Here is a 22,140-nt window from a genome sequence, read left to right on the forward strand (position 1 = left end):
GGAACATCTGTGTTGTGTTACAGAGATTATGTACACCCATGTGTTCATCATTTTGTGTGTGGTGTTATCGCCCTCCCAATGAAAATAAACTATTACCCAGCCCCCCCACCCCTGACCCCCATCACCTCCTGAAATGGAGGATGATATTACCCCAAAAAAGGAAAAAAAAGAAATCCATTGCGCTTATTATTTAAATTCAATTGATCAATTTCTCAGTGTTGCTATAATGAGCTGGAAATACATACTGTTCTCCGTCTACTAATGAATAGACCCACATGTTAGACCCTTATGTTGTAATCACAAAGTGATGATTACAACAGTTTTGGGAACACTGTGAACTCTGGAGTAGAGTTGGGACCGTCTGACTGATTGCTTGTGTTAAATGGGCTTTGTCTTGCCATCTTTTTTCTCCCCGTTCAACACATTGAGCTGGCCCGCACGAGCAAGTCTGCAAGACTGCAGTCAGCAATTTGAGCTAATTACAGTGTGACGCCTAAATCATGCTTCATGTTCTTGCTCTCAAAGATAATGATCTCAAACGATTGGACGCATCTGTGCAACAAAGGAAATGGACAAAACAACTGATATGAGATTGTCTTTGTAAGACGTACAAGGTATTTCTCATGCCTCACCTCACTTTGGTTAGAATACATTTGAGCCGGTGCCAGAACATTTCACCATGAATTTCCCCCAAGGAAGTTCACCCTGCATCCTCAGTTATCTTGCCCTCTGCATAGACATACATTTCTATCTCTGATCAGCTTGATTCTAATGGGAATCTGTGCAGCGGTGTGTCAACATCTGTGGTGAAGCTGATCAGAATAGTAAGGCCTTAAACCAACAGTTCTAACACTTTCAAGTTCAAGTTCATTTATTGAACTGTTCATTTATTCCTTTTATCTACAGTACTGTCTTTTGCAGTACTGTCTGGGGCTCCCAGACAACTTGGCAGAGCTTTTTCAATTACTCCATGTGCTTGAAAAGGTACACCTGGGTGACCTGTGTTCGCTCAATCTCTTGTCTAACCTCTTCCCGTGCCACTGTACAACATGTGATGTGTGAATGACAGTTGCCGTGAATAGAGACACATGATGAAGATTAGCAGTTACTCGGTAGGACCCTCTCCACACCCTGTGTGTCTGAGCTGAGGTGGATTACATTTCGCACCACAGCTGACCACACAGCATTAGTCCGCCTCTCCCGACTGACTTTCCATCAACCGCCAACAGTTTGTTTGCAAGACTGTGGGGAAGTGATTGCAGACATTGATCCCAGCCAAGTTTTTTTTTTTCTAGTTCGGTTTTCATATGTCAATCATGTTCAGGATATTTGCGGTAATCATAATGAATGATGCTGTGTGGCCTAGAAGTTTAGTAATCAAATTAGAATTGATTTAGAATTGATCTCAAACTGGACCAGTCGGGTTTGGTGGTCAAACAGACAATGGAAAGGCTGCTGGTTGTGATTTTCTTACCATGTATCATTGTGCTCTAAAACCTATGAGAGAAATTGAGAAAATGTCCCAAACTTAAACATGACTTTGCTACTTCAGTATGCTTGGATTGTTTGTTGACTGGGGAATGTTTTTTTTTTTCTTCCCATGACTGTTCGGAAGGAAGTCCAACTAAGAAGTATTCATATTAACTGGAGATTAGAAATAGACCACAGCCACCTCACATGACTCGCATGGCAGCTGATGCCAAGAAATACAGGCCTTATCTGTTGACTGTGGTAATGTACAGTTGATTTGTGTGTTGAGTCTTGACATAAATGTATTCTCACACTGGTCATTCTGAACTTCAGACAACAAAATTGTCCTCCTGGGGATTTACTTTGTGTATTAAGGGTTATAAATGGTTGTTTATCTAGCTCAGCTACATAACAGCCACCACAGTCTGATACATACTCCTTTAATATGGCCCTTTCACAATCTACGAGGAAGGGGGGGTTACAAATAACTGTAATTTGTAGCACAATCTAAATGATACGTAACTTGACTCACAACGTGTTTCAGTATCTTCATGTACAGTGCTTGTGTTTCCTTAAGTGCTTTGGACCCAGTTTCATGCAGTAAAATATGCCTTTGAAACTTGAAGACATTTTTAATGGGGTGAAGTTTTCCAAAAGCAATTTCACATTCTCTCAACAAAAAATCATCACTTATTGTGAGCTCATAATGCCTGTTTGTCTGAGTTTTGAGTTCATTTATATCCATGACTGGCATATCGCCTATACATTGGGTAATTTGGCGTCACAATGTGCCACTTTTGCCAATTCTGTGCCCCTGGAAAATAAGCCTGATAGCTTTGCAGACAGGATATTTCATCGTGGCAGATGGAAGGATATGCAATTACAGTGTGTGAGAGGGGCAGTGCAGCTCCTGAACCTCACCTAGCCTCATCTCATCTTACTTTCACATCGAATTTTGGAGAGGTCTGATTTGGATGAATCTCTCAAAATATTTAGCACTTCAGTAGCTTTTTGTAGTATTTCCAGATAACATATGAGATGACTCATAAGTACTTCTGCTTTCAGTGTTTTCCATATGGATAAGTCTAGGTACTGTCTGTTTAACTGTTGTGGCATGTGGCAGACACATGTGGGCCTCCCCATTAGTTCTGCTGTGTCCCTCTTTGATAACGTCTGCTCTGGGAATTCAAAATCACAGAGGGTTTCGATCAAATGCTCCTTCAGCCTTTTGATAGCTCGCCTCCTGCACTGTGGTGCAGTGGGAAAGCACCACTGGTGATGCGTGTAAAAAGGCACATCCCTGACTCCCCCCCCCCCCCCCCCCCCCCCCCCGTTGTGTGTCCCTCAGGTGAACACCTGCGAGTGTGTCCCCAGGAGTACACCTGCTGCACATCCGAGATGGAGGACAAACTCGGCCAGCAGAGCAAGCTGGAGTTTGAGAACTTAGTGGAGGAGACGAGCCACACGTTGAGGACGACCTTCGTCTCAAGACATAAAAAATTTGACGGTAAGCCATCTGTTTAAAATTATGGTCCTTTCCCACCTCTCAGACTGATTTTAGAGTCCATAAGTAGCCCCATTAGATTAGCATATACTAAACACTTCAGGAAATGTGTTGATCTGTTATTGAAGATCGTGGAATGGATTTATGTTACTAATTCCAGGGGGAATGTGCTTTTTCACCATGATTAAAGTTGAATGTGAATTGAATTGTGTCTGCAAAATTACTAAACTATGATCCACAATTTGGATTTGTGATTTAAAAGAGGGACAGTGGATAAAAGTCTCTCTGATATTTACAATTCATCAAAGCATGTCAGCAAAGTGCATTGTGCTTCAATTGACCTCCTAAACTTCGTAAACAATTTCAAGACATTCACTAAAACGGCTAAACATCTTTCCGTGGCCATAAATAGACGTTCAAGTGATGGACAAATGATGGGTATGGACAAGTGATTGTATTCAAGTGATTGCAGAGCTGTACAGAGTGAGACATCATATCATTAAATAGCTTTTCAAGTCATTAATGGCAGGCAGTTATTTATTGTGACTGGCTAGCTACCAGCTGACTACCATGATCTAATGGCTGTTTTGGGGCAGTGGTGTATTGTAAAAAGAGGTTGCACTAATGGAAACGTAGGACCATTAATAGAACAGGAGACATTAATAAATCAGTATGTGGGGGAAAATGTAATTACAGCTTTTTTGTTATGATGAGAATGTGGGGATCACTCTGGTTTTCCTCTGTAGTTAACCTAAGGGAGCTCCATTTTTTACACAATAAAGAATCAATAACAGATCCAGTCCCGCAATAATTATCTCCCACTTTGAAATTGATGGTTTGTTATGCTTTGTCTGGCTTCCTGTGCAGCCCCCTGAGGTGCATATTGTCTGGAAGAGAGTGTGATTGGTTAAGAGTCTGGAAATGATTTTGCGTTCTTTAATTATTTATATTTTATTTTTACTGTTAACTCTTGGTCTGTCTTATTTCTTGGGAAGTTGAACGAATATCTTTTTCATTTAAGGTGTTAAATTTTACATTCTGCAAGTGGATGGTCAATAGCTCTGAACTAAAGTATTAGTTTAACTGATTTTAAGTCAGCCATGTAACTTTAGAGTTAAGATGTAGAAGCCCTTATCTCTCACTGCAGGTGAGTGTCTCGGGGAAACAAGCAAGAAAACATTATTTATCCCTCTGATAGGCTCTGCATCTCACGGGATTTACAAACATGCTCTCCTAGTTCCTCTTTCCTCAAGAAAGTACATATTGATCTTGAGATCCCTCAGCTGTGTCCATAGCTGAGTTCTGGCTTGGCTTTCACTGGGCTTTTTTTTCAGCTTTTCCCCTCAAGTTGGACAGACACAGACAAGGCCTCATGGACTGCAGGGTATTTCTCTTTCCTAGTCATATCTCTTGGCAGCCAGGTGCTTGCCCATTCTGTCCTACTCACTTCAATCTTCCATGGCCGCCTACTGTGCCAGGCCATTCAACATCCCATTCCTTCTTCTCTCCTGTCGTCAAGCTCTTCACACCTCTTGGGGTTTGAATCCATCCCTCATCAATTTTACATGTCCTCATTTCTGTCCCCAGTTATTTATAGGGCCCTATTTAGAAATCCTCAACTCCTACTTTTGATTACCGACCGTCCACTTCCCGGAGGCCTGTGGGTTTTGATGCATTATTGAGTAATCCTCAGTGCTGTGCTGTAAGTATGTGTTGCATGGCAGGATTATGGCAAATAGTTTTATTTTTTTCTTCCGTGGCCTCATCATGTAGCTCAAGTATTATTTTTTTTCCCCATCTCATCTCAGTATATTTTCATATTCCCATAGCGACAGTCTTGGTCAAGTTCCAGTCCATTGGATGTTCTGTACTGTAAAGAGATTCTCAGGCCGACCACAGCTTTGGGGTACAGCCTATTCAACAGGACTTTGGTTTGATGTGGACAGGATCCCTTAGGATTGGCATGGCTCTTTGAGAGCATTAGTATTCTGTAGTATTTAGTTGAAGTTCATCAGGTCCTCTAACCTGACCTGAGCTAAGCACTGCCGATTAGACTCATGTTTACAGATTTTCCATGTGGGAAAGGAGAATGTTGCATCATCACCGTGGCAGGTCAAAATTGACTACATCAGCTGATGACATCAGCTTGAAAGTGCATCTGAGTGTTTTTTTTCTGGATGCAAGCCAGTTAAAAATCCACTTCTCCATCTGGGAGTACTTACACTACAGCTTATGAAAAGCTCATTTTGTATTTGCTAAAGCCTTTTGGTGTTGCCTGATTTTTCTGATTCTAAGATATTGTTCTCTTCCACTGAACATTCACATAAACAATGTGTTTATTTGATGCTTTGATAAATATGAGGCTTATTTTCCATGCCACTCTTACTATAGGCATTGATATGCTCAGCAGATGTTCAATGATTTATTAATATAATATACATAGGTATATATAAAGTATTCAAAAAGTAGACAAGGTTTGGCCGAAGCTATCGTCATGGAAAAGCAAAGTCATTGTGTAAACTAACAATTGTACAATTGCTATGAGTAAAAAAGAGCATGGGAATAATGGCATTATGAATATGGTGTCCAGAAGCTTATTAGGGTCTGTTTGGGTTTGACACAGGGCCTCCCTTTTACACCCATGTGACCAGATTAGAGGGTGTGGTTGGCTGGTTAATGTCTGGATTGAGCAGCAGCCCTGCTTGCGTAAACTCTTGGATCCCTCTTGTCCAGTAGTGCCAAGGGGACCCTCCACAACCTCCTCTCTGCTCTCAAGGCTTTGGCATTCGAGAGAGCAGCTCTGGAGTCCAACGGAGCCGTGTAACTGGGAGGTGAACCCCTGACCCCCCCCATGTGCAGTCCCACCTCTCATCAGACATTCCCCTGCTCACAAACATCCTGAGAGCTGACACTGACAAGACACAGAAACGGTTTCACTGATTGAATTACTCAAATCGTTTCTTTATCATTCCTCTTCTCTCCTACCCTTTGAGACGGGCTTGCCAGAATTATGACAAAAGGGTTTATACTGTCATAACAAACAAACCTATGGGAGTGGGGGAGGAGAGAACTCCTAGGGTCATTGTAAGTTGGACATAGTCATCATTATATCTGTGTGGTGTGCAACGGCTAAGCTGTTAGCTCTCACTACAATGATGTGCCTGAGTACAAGAGGAAGAAAACTGAGCTCCAATGATTGAGTAACTCTTGTCGCAGTTCATGCCATGGTCACCTAAAGGGTACAATTGATCAAAGGTTTGACTATGCTATTCTCTTTCTCATTCTATTTCTCTCTCTTTCAACTCTCACAATTACACACATGCAGAAATAGGGTCATTGCAGCCTTCAGTGGACCTTTATGCAATTTCAAGAATCCAAAAATGTAAGAATAAAAATTCCACAAACATATCTAAATTAATCTTTGTGGTCAGAAGGAACTCTGCCATATGTTGGTTTTTTATCAAAGGAAATGTTTCCAACGTATAACTAGACTGATTTCCACACTCATATCCCAAACTCAGTCTTTTCACATTAGTTATTCATGATGCCATCCATTGAAGGAGCTAACAAGTTGAATTTAGACAGGAGAAGAAGGAAAAAAACATGCCCACAATTCACTGCTGACTTCAAATGATAACATCAAAACGGCATCTCAAAGGTCCTCATTAAACTTGCCCCACTTCCCCACTGGAGTTATGAACTGGAATTACTATCACATATTTTGTCAGAACAAGCGTTTTAACACTTTTTGAAAATAAGAAATTTGCTAAATGAAACGCCACTCAAATAGAGTAGCAATTATTGCTAATTGGTGGTGGATCACTGGTCCTTATTAAAACCAAAGATTTATATGACAGTGATCAAATTAGAAAACAATAGTTAATTTGAATGCATAATTGTGTTTATAGCTGCATTGGTAGTCAGTGAAGTTAGATTGAGGACACACAAGAAAACCAATAACATCAAATAAAAACTCTGTTAAATTGATAAATAGTATGTTTAAATATACAATATTATTATCAGCCATTGAGTTGTTCTTATCTGTTGCACAACGCAGAATTTTTGTCAATAGAATAACAGAGTATGTTGTTTCCTTGACGTAGTTGAAACCCCTAATGGCAGAGGCACGTCCAGTATCAATGAAACTAAAACCATGGACGCATGCTGTTCCTGAAAGCATGCATTAATAAATAAGCATTGTTTTGATGTTTTCACGTCAGCCTAACTGTATATCAGGAGGACTAGTGTGATTCTCTGTGGACAGAGAGGGAATGGGGTTTGTCCAGAGGCACTTTAGCTCATGGTTGGAGGCAGCCTCCATCATGTGGGGCAGGGTGCCTCTCTCTGTCAGTTCATCCATCGTGATGGATGGTTCTGAGAGGCCCGGACTCTGTTAGCTTCTCTGGGCCTCACGAATACTGTGTTAAATCGGCCTCTCCACAGACTACAATTGGAAAAAGAGTCTCTAAAATCTGATTCCCTTCTCTTTTCATTTATTTATTAAATCTTTTTTTTTTTAGGTGGGTGCAAGATATTCAGGAATATCTACAGCGGTGTAATTCACTTTGCGAGGATCCCAGCTTCAGGATATTGAGTTTGCCCAGTTCGCAGCTGAGATCTCGCTCTCACTTGACACGGATGAAATATGAGCTCTCCGCAAAGACACCTATTTTCTTTTCTCATATACAGACTGTGGCTACCCTACTAATCCATTGAAGCTTTTTATTTCAATATTACATTCATTATTTGTGCTTTTGGAAATGAATGACTGAGCTGGGAAACTCTTGTGATTTTATTGAGCTTCTCTATCTCTCCCTGTGATCATATGTCTCCCCATGAAAAATTGGTTTGGTTTTCGAGGAGAAACAATGATTCAGGGTCATCTGAACTCCACAATTGTGTTTAGGCAAAAATATGTTGCAAAGTTGTATTGCATGGCAGTTAAAAAAGTGTCCAAATGTTTTGATTGAATTGTTGTTTTATGAAAGGTGTAGTAATATGGTGAAGGAGAAGACTTCAACTGCACCTGAACTGAGACTGAATAAATATCATAGGCTCCGTCACATGGCTTCCCTTGCAGGGTTTTTTAAGGCTCTCATGAAAACGATCCAGCCAGCTGATGTATGGCCAGACTATAATTACATTTTGCATGGATCTTTTTTTGCTGTTTGCTTCACGAAATGGTGCATTAAAATATGATATTTGGAAACTAGATGCTATTGAGATACATTAGAAAGACCCAAAGGAAACATTCCATTGATATTTGAAATGTTGCCCCCCCCGATAATAAGAAGGCCTGTCCAATGAAAGTGATCGCTGGGGATAGCTGTTGAAGCCAAACTACACTGGAACCTTTCTTTTCTCCTAGGAAGGTCCTGTGATTTTGTTGTGCATTACTTCAAGGGCACTGTAGTGCAGATCATGTTTCTAATTGAAATCATCTCTGTCAACACTATCTAAAGCCTTCACATTATTATGCAGTATATTGTTCTCTATATGTATTTAACTTCAAAGTAAAATAGTTTATACTACAGCAGACTGCAATATGTTCCATGTTTTGTTGAGGCTGGGTAGTTTACCTAACCTGGGTGTTCTAGTCTCAGTCTCCATTTAAGAAGATGTCATAATCCGCTTCTGGCTCTAGGGTTCAGAGACGGAGACTTAGACATATTTCTAAAGGAAATATTTAGAGTACAATACACAGGGTCAGTTCATGGTCAAACGTGGCCCAGAGAAAAAGCTTTGAAAATATATACAGTGTATGCTGCACTGTGGAGTAAATTACATTATTTTATCAACAATATTCCATTAAACTGGGGCAACTTCACGTTCCAGATGAAGTAGTTCCCTTTATAATTCAATTCAGTCTATTCAAAACAATGGGAAATAGAAATAGTATGGGCTTGTCTGGGAGTCAGGTGGCTGAGCGGTGAGGGAGTCGGGCTAGTAATCTGAAGGTCGCCAGTTCGATTCCCGGTCATGCCAACTGACATTGTGTCCTTGGGCAAGGCACTTCACCCTACTTGCCTTGGGGGTATGTCCCTGTACTTACTGTAAGTCGCTCTGGATAAGAGCGTCTGCTAAAGGACTAAATGTAAATGTAAATGTCTGGTCCAGCCTTGCCTTTTGACTGGATAGCTTTAGTGAAAAGGACCTTAACGTTTGCATAGTTTAGAGAGCATTTATTATTCACTATGTCTCGTTTGTTTTATGATTTTTTTTAAAATATAATTGCTGATTTTCCTTCCTTCCTAACAGATCTGAAACGTAACTATTGCAGGCTTAGTAGTCACAGGTCAGTGCCCTGATCTTGTCTGGCAATTCTATAGATGTGAAATTAGTGCCCTATGAACCTCTATGCTGGGTTGTAGCGGAACCATCCAGCTGTTTAGTAAGTGGAGGTATGCAGTCAACATGACCCCTGTGCGCCCCCATCATGTGAGAGGGCTGAGGTTCACGGTCTGTCTGCTGGGAACCTGAACCTCCTCACTCAGACCCAGGAAAAGCTCTGCTTGATGGATTGGTCTGACAAACCTCTGCATGGAAGCCTTCCTGGAGAGCCCTGCGAGGCCCTCCAGCAGCCAGGTTGAGACAAAGCTGCTTAGCCTGTGACACGGGGCCACAGGGATGTAATTCTGTGTGCAGCCAATTTGCGCCTTGCTAAAGGAAGAGACACTGGTTATGGGAGGAAATCGCTTTGATTTTTGTAACCCCCCCTAATTGCATTCCCCTATGTCTGTATGCAGTGAGCCGCATGGCAGATCTCACAAGATACAATAGGTAGAACTGTCTCCTACAAAGGGAAGCATATGCCAGACATAATGAAGTGAAACACCCTTAGAAGAATTGCTACTCTGCCTTGTGACTGTGTGAGTACTCTACTGTATCTGATCAAGTCATTAGGACCGTTAGTTTGTTGACTATTTTACTTTTGAGGCACAAAAGCTATTACTGTTATAGGAATAATGAGTTCATGAGTATATAAATGAACTGAACCATCAAAATGTCCTTTATTATGCAGACATTATGCTTATTTTTTCCTTATTAAAAAGTCAGAACATTGAGGGATATCGAGAATGTTAAATTCAAGCAGACAATGAGCCATGTTGTCTTTTACAGATGTAGATCATGTGCTTGATTTTTCTCCCAGCACTGTCTGTACAGTAGGCATCCACGGGGTGAATAGTGCACTGTTCACTTTGTCTAAATCAATAAGAAAGGATAGAAAAGAGAAGACTATCCAGCTAATTGAGCCAGAGGTCTGTAAAACAATACCATCATCTGCAGTTGAAGGAAAAACTGTGACAGGAGCCAGGGAGGACAAGGGAGAGAGAGACGAAAGAACTTCACTGTTTTATGGGTAGATATATGTCAGAACTCTTTGCTGGCCTGAGAGCTCTCATCTGAGGTGCTATTGTCATTAGACTGACAGTATATATTCTAGGCAGAAATACAGGCCTAGGTCTCCATTTAAAATATGTCAATCGTCTTCACTGAGTCCTTGTCTCAAAAAGGCATCTCTGTAATGGACACATTCAACTCATAGAGGCGTCATTAAATTCCATGTATGAAGCATGTATGAAGCATGTATGAAGACTACTAACATGACATCCTTAAATGAAGTCTATTAATCTGAAGTTTTGCCCAATATTGGCTCAATCCTTCTCCTACCCCACGGCATTTGCTCTAGTTAGATGCATGTCCTCCTGTTATTACTGGGTGTCAATTGAATATAATTTGTACAGAAAGTTAAGCATTAAGTGGAGCCTTATTACTGCGGACCTCAGGGACATGCATACGAACACTTTTTCATAGTCAATTTACAATCAATTTAATGAGCTTGTAATTAGCCTTGATTCTTGGTGCATTTAGTCGAATATACTATCAGGATCGTAAAAGAATCATTGAGGATATGGGTAGGGTATTAGCAAGCAAGGTCATTTGATGGTATATTATTGTATATCAGTTTTTCAGCAGGTGTGCTGCTCTACTGCAATACCCCCACACCCGCCTCCTCCATTCTTCACAGGTAGTGTAACTAAAGTTGACACTTAATATGAGACATACAAGGCTGTTCATGGATCTCTGGCCGCATTCACCCTAAGAAGCGGGATAGTTTGCATTATTGGCCTTGGCAACGAAATGATAGTTTCTCAAGCTGACACGTGGGGTTTTGTTGAGCGGCAACAATCCAATGAAAGTATGAGATGAGGCGTTATAGGAGTGGCCCACAGTGCTCACATGATGAGATTTCATCTTAGCTGTGTTAACCACCCGAAATTCCTGCATCTGAAGCAGTGCCATGGGCCGAACCATCGGACAATACTGGTGCTCATACCGTAAAGAAAACGTACTATGTAACGTCTCAGTTTAACAGCATGCATACGTTTTCATGTTGACTGGCGCAGTACTTTATCATTTTGTTCTTTTTGAGGAGTAACAGTCAGACATTTTCTTCCCCAATTCATTTTAAAATGTTCTCTTAATTGAGTTGCGTACCCAATGGCCCTGTCTCTTTGTGACAGCTTGGTGTCAGCTACAGGATGTTTGGGCCGTGACAGCTAGCTGTCCACCATGCCGCACTGCCACGCTCTGAATACAACACTCTAGCCAGCTGTCACTGAGGTCAGACACATCCACGCATAATGTCTTGGGTGTGTCCGTCACCCTCCCTCAGGAAGCTCATCTCTGGGATTTCATCCAGCCCGCACGCACACACACACACATACACGCGCCCGCATACACACGCCTCTACAGGACTGCTGCCAGACACGAACTGTACATCAGAGTCTAGACCGTCTAGCTGTTAACACCACTCTGTATACGATCAGGCCTTTGGGGCTCACCCACTCCGCCTGTCATCCTCTTCCTCCATCTGGACCGTGCCGTAGAGAGTCCTCTGTTGGCACAAATCTGGGATCAGCTGACAGGCTCCTGTGTTCTAATCTTGACCAACGGTGCGAGGGGTGGGGGGTATAAACCTGATTGAATGCCGCCGTGTTTATGGGAAATTCCACTGTACTGCCAACTATGCTGTGGTTCAACTGTGACTGCTTCCATGAAGTGAAGTGCAGGGCACCTTAGCATTATTAAGGCAGCGGTACAAGAAAAAAGGAGGGAGGGTTTGGAGAAATGTGCGAGACAGAAAGAGAGGAAGAGTGGAGAAAATGTAATCTGGGGGAAAAAATAAAACCCACCAAAGGTTAAACAGGCCACAGAAATGCCATCAAAATGCCATTTAAACAAGACTTGGCCTTTTGGGCCCTTTCATCACATCAACCTCGGTCTATGAAAACACAGTCGCCATGTCTGTGATGTGTGTCACAGTGCATCTGAGAAAGATTCAAAGGTCGGCAGAGGGCTCTTTGATGTGAATCCTGTGTTTGATAATCACTCGTAATCCTGTGTTCTGTGGTGTAGATTTGATGCTGTGCTGTGTTGATCAATAACACATTAGTACCCTGAGTCATTTAGCGTTGCATTTGAAACCTCAATGTCAAATACAACACATATTTGTATTGTGTATTTGAAAACAAACAGACAAATCACCACCCTCTAATGGAGTTGTGTTTCTTGTACTGAAAGTACTGTGGCACTTTGCATGATATGTTGAGTGAGATTGGTTACCTGCCAGATTCCCTACCATTCTTTATGTTGCAACATATTTCTGAGATGGACACAGGAGGCTTAAGCAAAGCAGTTTTTTCTGTCCTGCTGTGACTGTTAACCCTGTTTGCACCATGGTGTGGAAATCACAATTAGTCATCAAGCCGCTTGGACGGATGAAAGCCTATTTGATATGCAGATCCTTCAATTGAGTTGTCAGAGTAATTTCAAGCCTAGTCAAATATGGCATGGCCGACCAACACAACCCATACACAACATTTGTACGCTGCATGAATGAGATGCCGACTGTGTGCATTCATGTAGTACAGAGGAAGTTATGCCGGTGGCAGTGTCCTTGACTTTTTTTTTGCTTGGCTTAAAAGAAGTGTCAATTCTTTTCTTCATTGTCCCTAAAGATTTCCCCATGGTGGTAAAATGGGCGCTTTGTGGGACGAATATTTTCAAAAGATTTAGATTGTTGTCCTTTAACTTGTGCTGAAGGGCAAACATTCAAAGAGATGGGGACAATGTAACGATTTAATGCAACCTTTTACATTCGCATTGGGCTGAATTGTAACTGCAAACAGTTGTAACCAGACCAAGACCTCAGAGAATGATGAAAGGATGATGCTTTTCTAGTTACCCTGTGACATTATTTGTTGCATGCACCTGTAATGTTCTCATCGATGTGTGAACATTAGCTACCTCAGAGCACCCTGGGGTGACTCCACTTCCTGCCTACACACATTAACCTGAAAAATGAGGGAGGATAAAAAGGATGACAATTCCTCCTTCCATTTACTCACCTCACTGCCGGCCCAGAATGCAACAGTGCACACTGGTAATTAACTTCCTCAAGGTCAATTATTTTCAAGCTTAAAAAGTAATGAGGAAAAACTCCCTGAGGATAGAAGATAGACTAGAGTAAGGCAATGTTGTTTGAATATAGGTTTGCATAGAAGGGAAAATACCTCATATGACCATACCTAGGATTGTATGTATGTCTTTGCTGCCCAAGCTACCTTAGCTTTCATGTACAACAGCATCCTTCTCTGTATACTATATAGACCGAGGAGCTGCCAGAGTGATACAAGTTCATGAAACATAAAGCCCACTCACCTTGCTCATCTTTTACTGTAGATAAAGATAAGAATCCCTGTGTTCGATATCCTCATGTTACCAGTGTAAAAACGTATTGATTTCTATTGCATTCCTAGAAATACACACTGAGTCATGATCAATTAACCTGATGTCTGAGTATTGATCTAAGAACTCTGCCTGAACAGTGGCTAGTTATAGTGCTGTTTCCCACTGCCACCCCACCACCAGGGCCACCATTCTTTGTGTACAATTGTCTAGGCCTACAAGGCTACATACCACAACATGAGATAGAGGAATGTTGGTTTCATTCTTCCGTTGTGCCCCTGTGCAATGCTCTTAATCCCTTGTGTCTCCTGAATGAGAATCTCCCAATGTAAAACGTGGACTCCTAATGTGTTGTGTACCACTTGGGAGCACGTCAGGGGTCAGAGCTGCTGTTCACAGTCTGCTGACTGGCCCTGGACGCCTCCCTCTTCTCTCAGCATCTCCATGACAACAGGTCACCTTCTGATGAAGAGGCCCGTGATTGACAGGTCACATTTGGCTGCAGTTGGAGAGTTTCACACGGAGGCATTTAGGGATGGAGCAGCCAGAGATGCAGCGTGCCAGACTCCCAGACTCTCAATCCTGCTGCACTGATAAGACCTCTCTGGCAGACGGCCTGAGGTAGACATGCGGGCAAGGCAAGCAGGCAGGCTTTTATGGACTGGCTATCTTCCTGATCCTCCTCCAGCCAGTCCACTCCAGCCTGGTACCATCAGGGAGAAACTGGAAGACAAGACTACTCAGTAGATCAGATTATCAGCACATTTAGTTCTGGTATCGCTGGACTTGGAGATTTGGTTACATGTGTGGGGTTCATGTGTAGAAGTAAAATTATCGTTGGAACGTAGAAATCTGCAGCCATGTTAACGAGACTTGTTACACATCATTCCCTCATACCTCTACACCTTAAATGCTCCACCCGTTTGAGGGACGTTTGGGAGTTTAAGGACTACAGTAAATAAGAACAGCATGTACTCAGCACACTCACAACATTTAATACACCCGCTATGTTCTCATTGAATGGAACGATCAGAACCCCAGTGAGATATTACGGTGTGTTTATCTGCAGGCTCCCTGAGTTTGCAGGAGTTGTTTCTCCCAATCAAGCCGAGCGTCCACAGAGAGGAGGGGGGTGCGTGATGACAAAGAGGGGCCCGGTGCTAATTAAAACTAAGGAGAGGCAGCAGATGGCCCCTCCACAGCTGGAAACATCAGCGGGCTCCCACAGAGGAGCTAGGGACTGCTGAACCCCCCCGCACCACAGGGACACACACCTGTCCCTCTCACTTTGTGCTGCTGAGTGGATGTGCGTGCACTCGCACACACAGCCATGTGCATCTTTAAAACCTGCTTTCCGAGTCGTCTTCATCTGATGAGAAAAGACAGAGATACAAGGGTTCATCCGTTCAATCATTTAAAGATTTTGTTTATATTCAACTTGAAATTCCTGAGTCTTTTCATGTGCTCGTAACACATCTTCCATGTACAGTAAAATGGAATGTATTACAGACCTACAAACAATATTATCACTAAATCATTCACTCTCCTTGCCTGAGGCTGGATCTTCTGAATCAACCACATGAGAGTTTCTATACCAATGTGGCCAATGCAAATTTAATCTATCATGTTCATTAATAATTGTTATGTTGTATAATTGATATGATAGAATGTGGTTTTGATTGAGAAACACAGGAGACCCTCATAGATGCAGAGATAGTCACTGCAGCTACTGTATGGATTTGCAGTATCTGTGTTTCTGAGAATCTTATCTAGCAGAGTTACAGTTTTTTTTAGGAACTATTGCATGGATGTATTCCCTCAACAGCATGCTATAAGAACAAACAGTGGCAACTAACATGTCTGTGTTCATTTATTACTGGAACGTTGCTTCTTAATGGGTTGTTTCTTTGCACTGCACCGTGGGTATTGTGGTTTCCAAAGGATATAAATTCCTGTAAAGTCATAAGGCTTTAATGACAGCAGTACCTCACCGCAGCACTGACAGCGTCCTGTTTCTATATTAACTCGAGGAATGAATCTTCTTTTATAGTGGTTGTGCCATAGATTCACTCATTTTTATTAAAACTTTTTTTTTTAAAGAATTATTAGATAATTCAATTATTTTTCTGGCATGTGAATGTATAGGTGTGCTTCAAATGTACTTCACTGTGTCCCAAATGCTACTTTGTGCTTGGTTCACACCTCTGAAATCCTCATTTCAAGACTTACCAATGTCATCTCATCTGTGACATGGGTTGACATGTTAAAAATGGACTGTTCCTACCGAATGACTTGGCTGACTTTTACCTCAATACAGTACTTCCATGCAGTATACTACTGCATATATACTATACTTTAGCCAAATCTCATGCACTACATTAATTGACATCCTACTTATATTTTATCTTATGAGCCAGATGTTCAGTCTGGCCACCACCAAGCATTTGTAATGACGAGTGCTGAATTACAAAAAAAATTGTAGGTGTTCTGGGCTGGTGGCTCCAGCCAGCTATGTATAAAACCCATTATCCAGCACAAATATTTGACCGCTCTGCCACAATATGATAACATCAAGTACACCCAAAGTTATCCGGCTAAGCACAGCTAGCAGGCTGCCTTTTGATTCAGCCTGTCAGCCCTTTGCATAAAATTCCTCTGCTCAACCTTTCCCCCCACTATTCCACCAGAGATTCACTGGACTGTCAGAAAACAATTGTTCCTTGTAAAAGCCAGAGGCCGATGTACCTTTAATTTTAAAGATGTTATAAAGAAGCTGCCAAGATGTGATGGATGGGCTGGGGGAACTTGTCTCCTGTTACACTGTATATTTCAACAGAGAGCTTTTAATTATGGGAACCCTGTATTGATGCCGTCAGCTGATATACACCTATATTAGCATATGTTTGGAATTCTTTTCTCCATTTTTAGTCTACCTTATCCCCTCTTTACAGATGAAAGAGAGGTTTCACTGAATGTCATCAGCTAAAATAGCAGTGTCATCCTTGAAGAAGTCTGGCCTGTGGATCAAGGCTACTGAAGATGATTCAGAACCTTTGATTTTGTTACATTGACAGTAGTGGTGTGGGCAGGGTCTTGAGGTGTTCTGTGTTACCCCATTCCAAAAAGGGCAGTCTGTTAAGCATCCACGTGAATGGCCTTTGCTTGAATTATGCACTGTGGGAATTGTTCCTGTAGTGTTGGAAAATTAAATGAAAATGAATATGATTAAACACATTATTTGTGAGAGTCATTTTTAACATTCAGAAAATCCCTACCATTCCCTGAAGTGAAATCTATGGATAATATTTATTTATGTCATCTCTTCAAAAGTCCACCCACTTTACAAACAAGAGCAAGGACAGGTGTTCAGTCCTTACCCTTAGAATGCAGTTTGTACCAGAATTCTACAATCGGTTGGTTCCAGAGTCCCAGCTGCTGTGAGATTGTGTGGCGAGTCAAGGCAAGATGAGCTCCAATGCTGGACTGGCCTCTTGAGAGCAGAGAATGAATTAAAACTTAGCCGGTGGGTTCACTGCTGTTCACTAGAGCCTTACACAAAGTCAAACACAAGTTCATGGTCATTTGAGTGCAATTTTGTCCCCCCTACTTGCTGTGAACACTGAGGTGGGCAACCTTGCCGCAACATTTTCTGACCCTCTCAGCCCACTCTGGGAGCCACAGAGATAACTTTTCAGCCAAGGTCAAGTCCATTTGAATCGAAGTCATGTGAAAAATCCCAGCGTTCAATATTTTTGTGGTAAAAGCATCCAATTCCAAATCCAATACTTACTAAAACGATGTTGTTGTTACTGTATGATGCCACCTGTGCCACTATGTGGTTCTGAGACCAATCTTAGACCATATTTAAAAGTATTAAAACTAGTCACAGTGGTTGACCTGTGGCACTAAGAATGTTTGCTCAGGATGCTAGTATCATATCATTCACTGTCTCAAAATAGAATGCAATCAATTTAGCATTAATGGATTGCGTGTTTTCTTTGATTGCAACTAGAGGGATATAGCGGAGCATCCCTCCAGAGAGAAAAATAGAGGGAGTGGAGACCATGTGTCTCTAAGGACTGCTCGTCCACTCCAGCTAACTTAACAAGGTAGCATACAAAACTAGAAAACAAAATCTGCATAATTGGCAGGATACACCCACATACTGCATCCATCCCTTTTCAGGTAATGAATCTGTGGCAAAACAAAAAGAACAAAACAAAGGTTTCAGTCACTGTCAACTAGCTGAATGTTAGGGAGTGTGGTCTAATGAGGTTGAAACTATTGAAGGCACACTAATCATTAAATGTAGATACTATAAGTTTGACTGCATGGTGAAGCAACATTCAGTGAGAATGCTCACAGTATAATTTGCAGTAGAAAGTAAATGAATATTCAACAATGAACAATTAGTTTCATATTTTGTACCCAATTACTCTTACAATTTTAACACTGATGTCAGGCAGTGTTTAGGAAGCAAGCTAATTAATTTGCAGCAGGGCAGAGGTAAACGTGACTATACGGATCACAATATACAAACCAATTAGGAGAGCATTCCTGACTACCAATGGAGTTTACAGTGATTGAAGTTGACCATGTCCTGGCCTGGGCTCACAGTGGTATGGACTTTGCTGACATTATAATCCTTCTCAATCCCCACTGAGCAATGCTAAACGACTAGCTCACATATCAAATGTCACTTTAATTCAATTAGCGCAATGTTGCTCATCCGTTGCCCTCTAAATACAGCCAGTGACTGTCACTACAGGATTTTGTCACCACTGATGACAACACAAGCTGTTCCCTCGTTTCTAGATCTCTCGCTTGGCAAGCGTCAATGTGTCAGCTAGCGACAACATGCCTGGGCGATAGGGCAGGCTTTCATGTGTGACATCAGATATCTTATTAGATCTTGGTATGGATGGACTCTATTTTGAAAGTGGAGGAAATTGTACACTTGGTTAGGTTTACATGCTGAGCGGACGGAGAGAATAAAGTTGAGAGCAATTTCTTTCCAATGTGGAGAAAAGTAAATTGAAGGGTCAGGGAAGTAGCTGCCCTTATGTTACCTGGATACCTGTGAACACAGGGCATATTGTGCCTTCTGGCACCCTTGGTATTTTTGTATTTTCTCACAACCTAAAACCTGTATATTTAGTCCACTTCTATGTTAAAAACTGTACTTGTGTTCCTACCAGTAATTGAGTCCCACAAGCCCATTGCATGTCAAACCTTAGTCATAACCCCCTTCCCCCCTGGTCACCAAGGTCTGTTAGACCTCTAATGGAACTTAGATCCTAATTATCCACATTTGAAACTGTAGGAGTTTGAATGAATATGGGCCTATGAAAAATGAACCACCTTCAGTGTTTGCTTGCCAAGCAGTTTAATGAAGTGAAATAAATATGTGAACTCATTCCTTTTCCATGGGTAATGTGTCATTTTCAGAGCAGCAGGGAGGTCACCTTTAATATTCATATTAATTATTTAGTCTAATTAGACTGGATAGAGCAGGGAATAATTCCATCCTACACTATTAGGCCAAATTGATTATTCACCGTCAGACTAGCTTCAGTAGAGCACAAATGAGATGGGGGAATGTCCATTCAAAGAAGGAAGGGCAAGGTGTGTCATTACTGAATCATAATATTCGGTAATATAGTGTGAAATAATGCATGAATGAGATACTACTGAAAGGGGGTGATATGATTTGTCTGTGAAGGTAAGACTAACATCCAGTTTGATTTTCACCGCCAGGTGCCATGTAGCCTCCAGCTCTACAGCCTCTTTACCTGCTCAGTCTTCTACTTGAATTATTCCTGGTGTCGTGTTCACGTGTAATGGCAGACAGAGAATGGTGTAACTGTGTATGGGTAGACTTTAGAGTACTTGCACACACAGGCAGTATGTGCAAGTTCTCTACTGGTATTATGTGCATTTATCCCATCTGGCAGATACATATTTAGGGATAGGGAAAACAGTAGCATACTGAATTTAGAGAAAGGAATAATATAAGAATAGTGTTCTATCAACCTATTGGAGAGAAAGAAAGAGTGAGAGAGAGAGCTAGAGGGTAATGGTTATTATGAAATTATTGTGGCACATTCTGAGTGACACATTTGTGGTAAACATCCCATACATGTATTTGAAGATAAGAGTGCAATTAAGTCAAAATTTTCGCCTCCATTTGTAAGATAACGGATCATAAAACTGTAAAAAAAAAATCAATAACTCGGAAATGTGTTTAATGTTTTATTTGGTGGCAGTTTCTGTGTTGCACATAAGAGATAACTGCATAAAGAGTGACTATTTCCCAATATTGTAGAGCCATCCCTAACAGTACAATGCTAATAAAAGCTGCTTTTGACTCTGTCTTTCTCTCTCTCTCCCTCTGAGTAAGATGGGTAGAATTGTGGAATTCAGCTCTTAAGCACAGGCAAGGTTTATCTCTCGGTGTGATGGCTGAGATACAAACTCATTTAAATTCAAGCTTTGCAGAGCTAAATATTTCTATATTCATATCAGTTATTTTATTCAGTAGGGAGTTTTCCTTTGGGAATAACCCTGAAGACAAGATGGGGAGGGGAAGTGAAGATAGTATTATTCACTTGGTGTCAACTCCATGATAAACAAAACTGTTTTGTACTTATCTTGCCATATTTCCCCCTTAAGCAGGCATAAATCTCAAGCTGATCAAAAGTTGTATTAAGGTCAACAGTGGACAAAAAAAATACAAAGATGAATTAATATTAATATTAATAACCTGCACTTAGTCTACTGGAAAAGCATGATACCTAAAAGTAGTAAATACAAATTGTAAGATACAGTATACTACCCTATCTGTAGATGACATTCCCAAGAAATGCAGCACCCATTCAATACTAGCTGTAGGCTCATACTCACATGCTGTCTGTACACTGGGAAACACAGAGGCATTGAAATGAGAATTACACTCTGACACACAGTATGTCATAACCACTCTTGAAATTCTGCACCATGATTTCTTACAAGAAGTATTATTTTGAAACAGACCCAATATGTGAGTCTAGTCTCTTGAACAGCAGCAAATTGACAGAGTTGATCAATAGTACTAAAAAATTCATACTTACAAGAAAAGCGAGGGGTCACTGTTTAAAGTGGCAGAAATACATCAACGCTGCTGCATGGAACAGGGTTGTAATCCTAGATCTGCAAAGTCTGGATCGGGGCTTCTGTCCTACCTGCTTCAGTGCTTCATAAATGGCAGTTGGCCAAGTGCAGTCAATCATTTGAACAAGAGGACGTTTTTGATGGCTGAATCGATAACCACAGTCCAGCGGTTTATGAGCGGTCCTGTCCTTCAGCCACCACATAGGTGATCAGCCACCGTGACCTCCACTGGCGTCTTCTGGCCCTTGAGCATAATATCAACATGGAGCCATTAGAAGGAAGGCAGAACCAGAGAAAGACCCAGGTATTGCAATATCAGGTATTGCAATATCATGTTTTCAGGTGGATCAAGTTAAGATTTTATTTTTTCTATGTGAACCCTTCATCTGTGTATTGATGATCAGTCATGTCTTAGGTTTTCATTGGTCTTCAACAATTACAAGTGGGCTAATGACAGTTGATTGAATCAATTTATTTTACACATTGTTACCTGTAATGGGTTAATGTCAGAAAAACTGCATTGTTAAATAGGACTGTAATGAACAAAGTCTATTCTCATGGAATAGCTATTTTAGTGTATGAGACAGTAATACACATTTCAAGATGAGGAATAATCACAAGGAAACAACTAGACCCACAGCAGTTCATGATTAATGCTGTGATTTCTCTAGCATCACACTATACCCCAGTGGTAGCTACGGATGTTTCTGGACACGAATAGACTGATTATGGTATGTTATGCTGGTAGCTTTTGGAGAGAGGCCCGATATGATTACATGTGACACGTAGGTAATGGCCTCTCAAATTATTTCCACAGACTCAATTAGCCTATGCAGGGCTCAATTAATTATGTCTAGTGAGGACGTTCACCCCTGTCTACGTCTCTAAGCACCCCTCCATCACTGCTATTTTTAGTAGTTAAAGATATTTTATTGGGCGATATGCTATATATTTGTCTTCTTTGGTGGATTTACTTTACTTCTTTCATGACTCAGAGAAAAAAAAGTCCATTATCCACTCCATAGCTCTGGATAATGTAGATGATTCCTTTCATGGGAATCCTGGTAATGGACTTCCATGCATCATCTCAAGGATCACCCCAGGCCAAAGTTGTGGCCCACCTTATTCAAACCTGCTATGGATTTTAAAATGCTATAATTCGTTTTACCCTCTGTAAAGGGAGGATCAGTCAAAGAAACCCCATGAACACATCTGGTTTATCAAATCAGTTGCAGAAAATGGTGCTAAATGACTGTAAACATTCA

The 22,140-nt window shown here is 41.3% G+C and overlaps 1 protein-coding gene across 1 annotated transcript in view; it reads left to right on the top strand.

Moving 5' to 3' along the window:
* The window catches only part of gpc6a (glypican 6a), a 76,654-nt gene that overhangs the window by 13,313 nt on the left and 41,201 nt on the right, over window positions 1–22,140 (top strand). Inside the window, exon 2 of the mRNA XM_067260220.1 lies at window positions 2,819–2,977. Within this exon, the coding sequence (XP_067116321.1) occupies window positions 2,819–2,977 (159 nt within the window). The remainder of the gene's footprint in view (window positions 1–2,818; window positions 2,978–22,140) is intronic.

This window comes from Osmerus mordax, chromosome 22 (genome assembly GCF_038355195.1).
Source record: "Osmerus mordax isolate fOsmMor3 chromosome 22, fOsmMor3.pri, whole genome shotgun sequence".
Lineage (NCBI taxonomy): Eukaryota > Metazoa > Chordata > Actinopteri > Osmeriformes > Osmeridae > Osmerus > Osmerus mordax.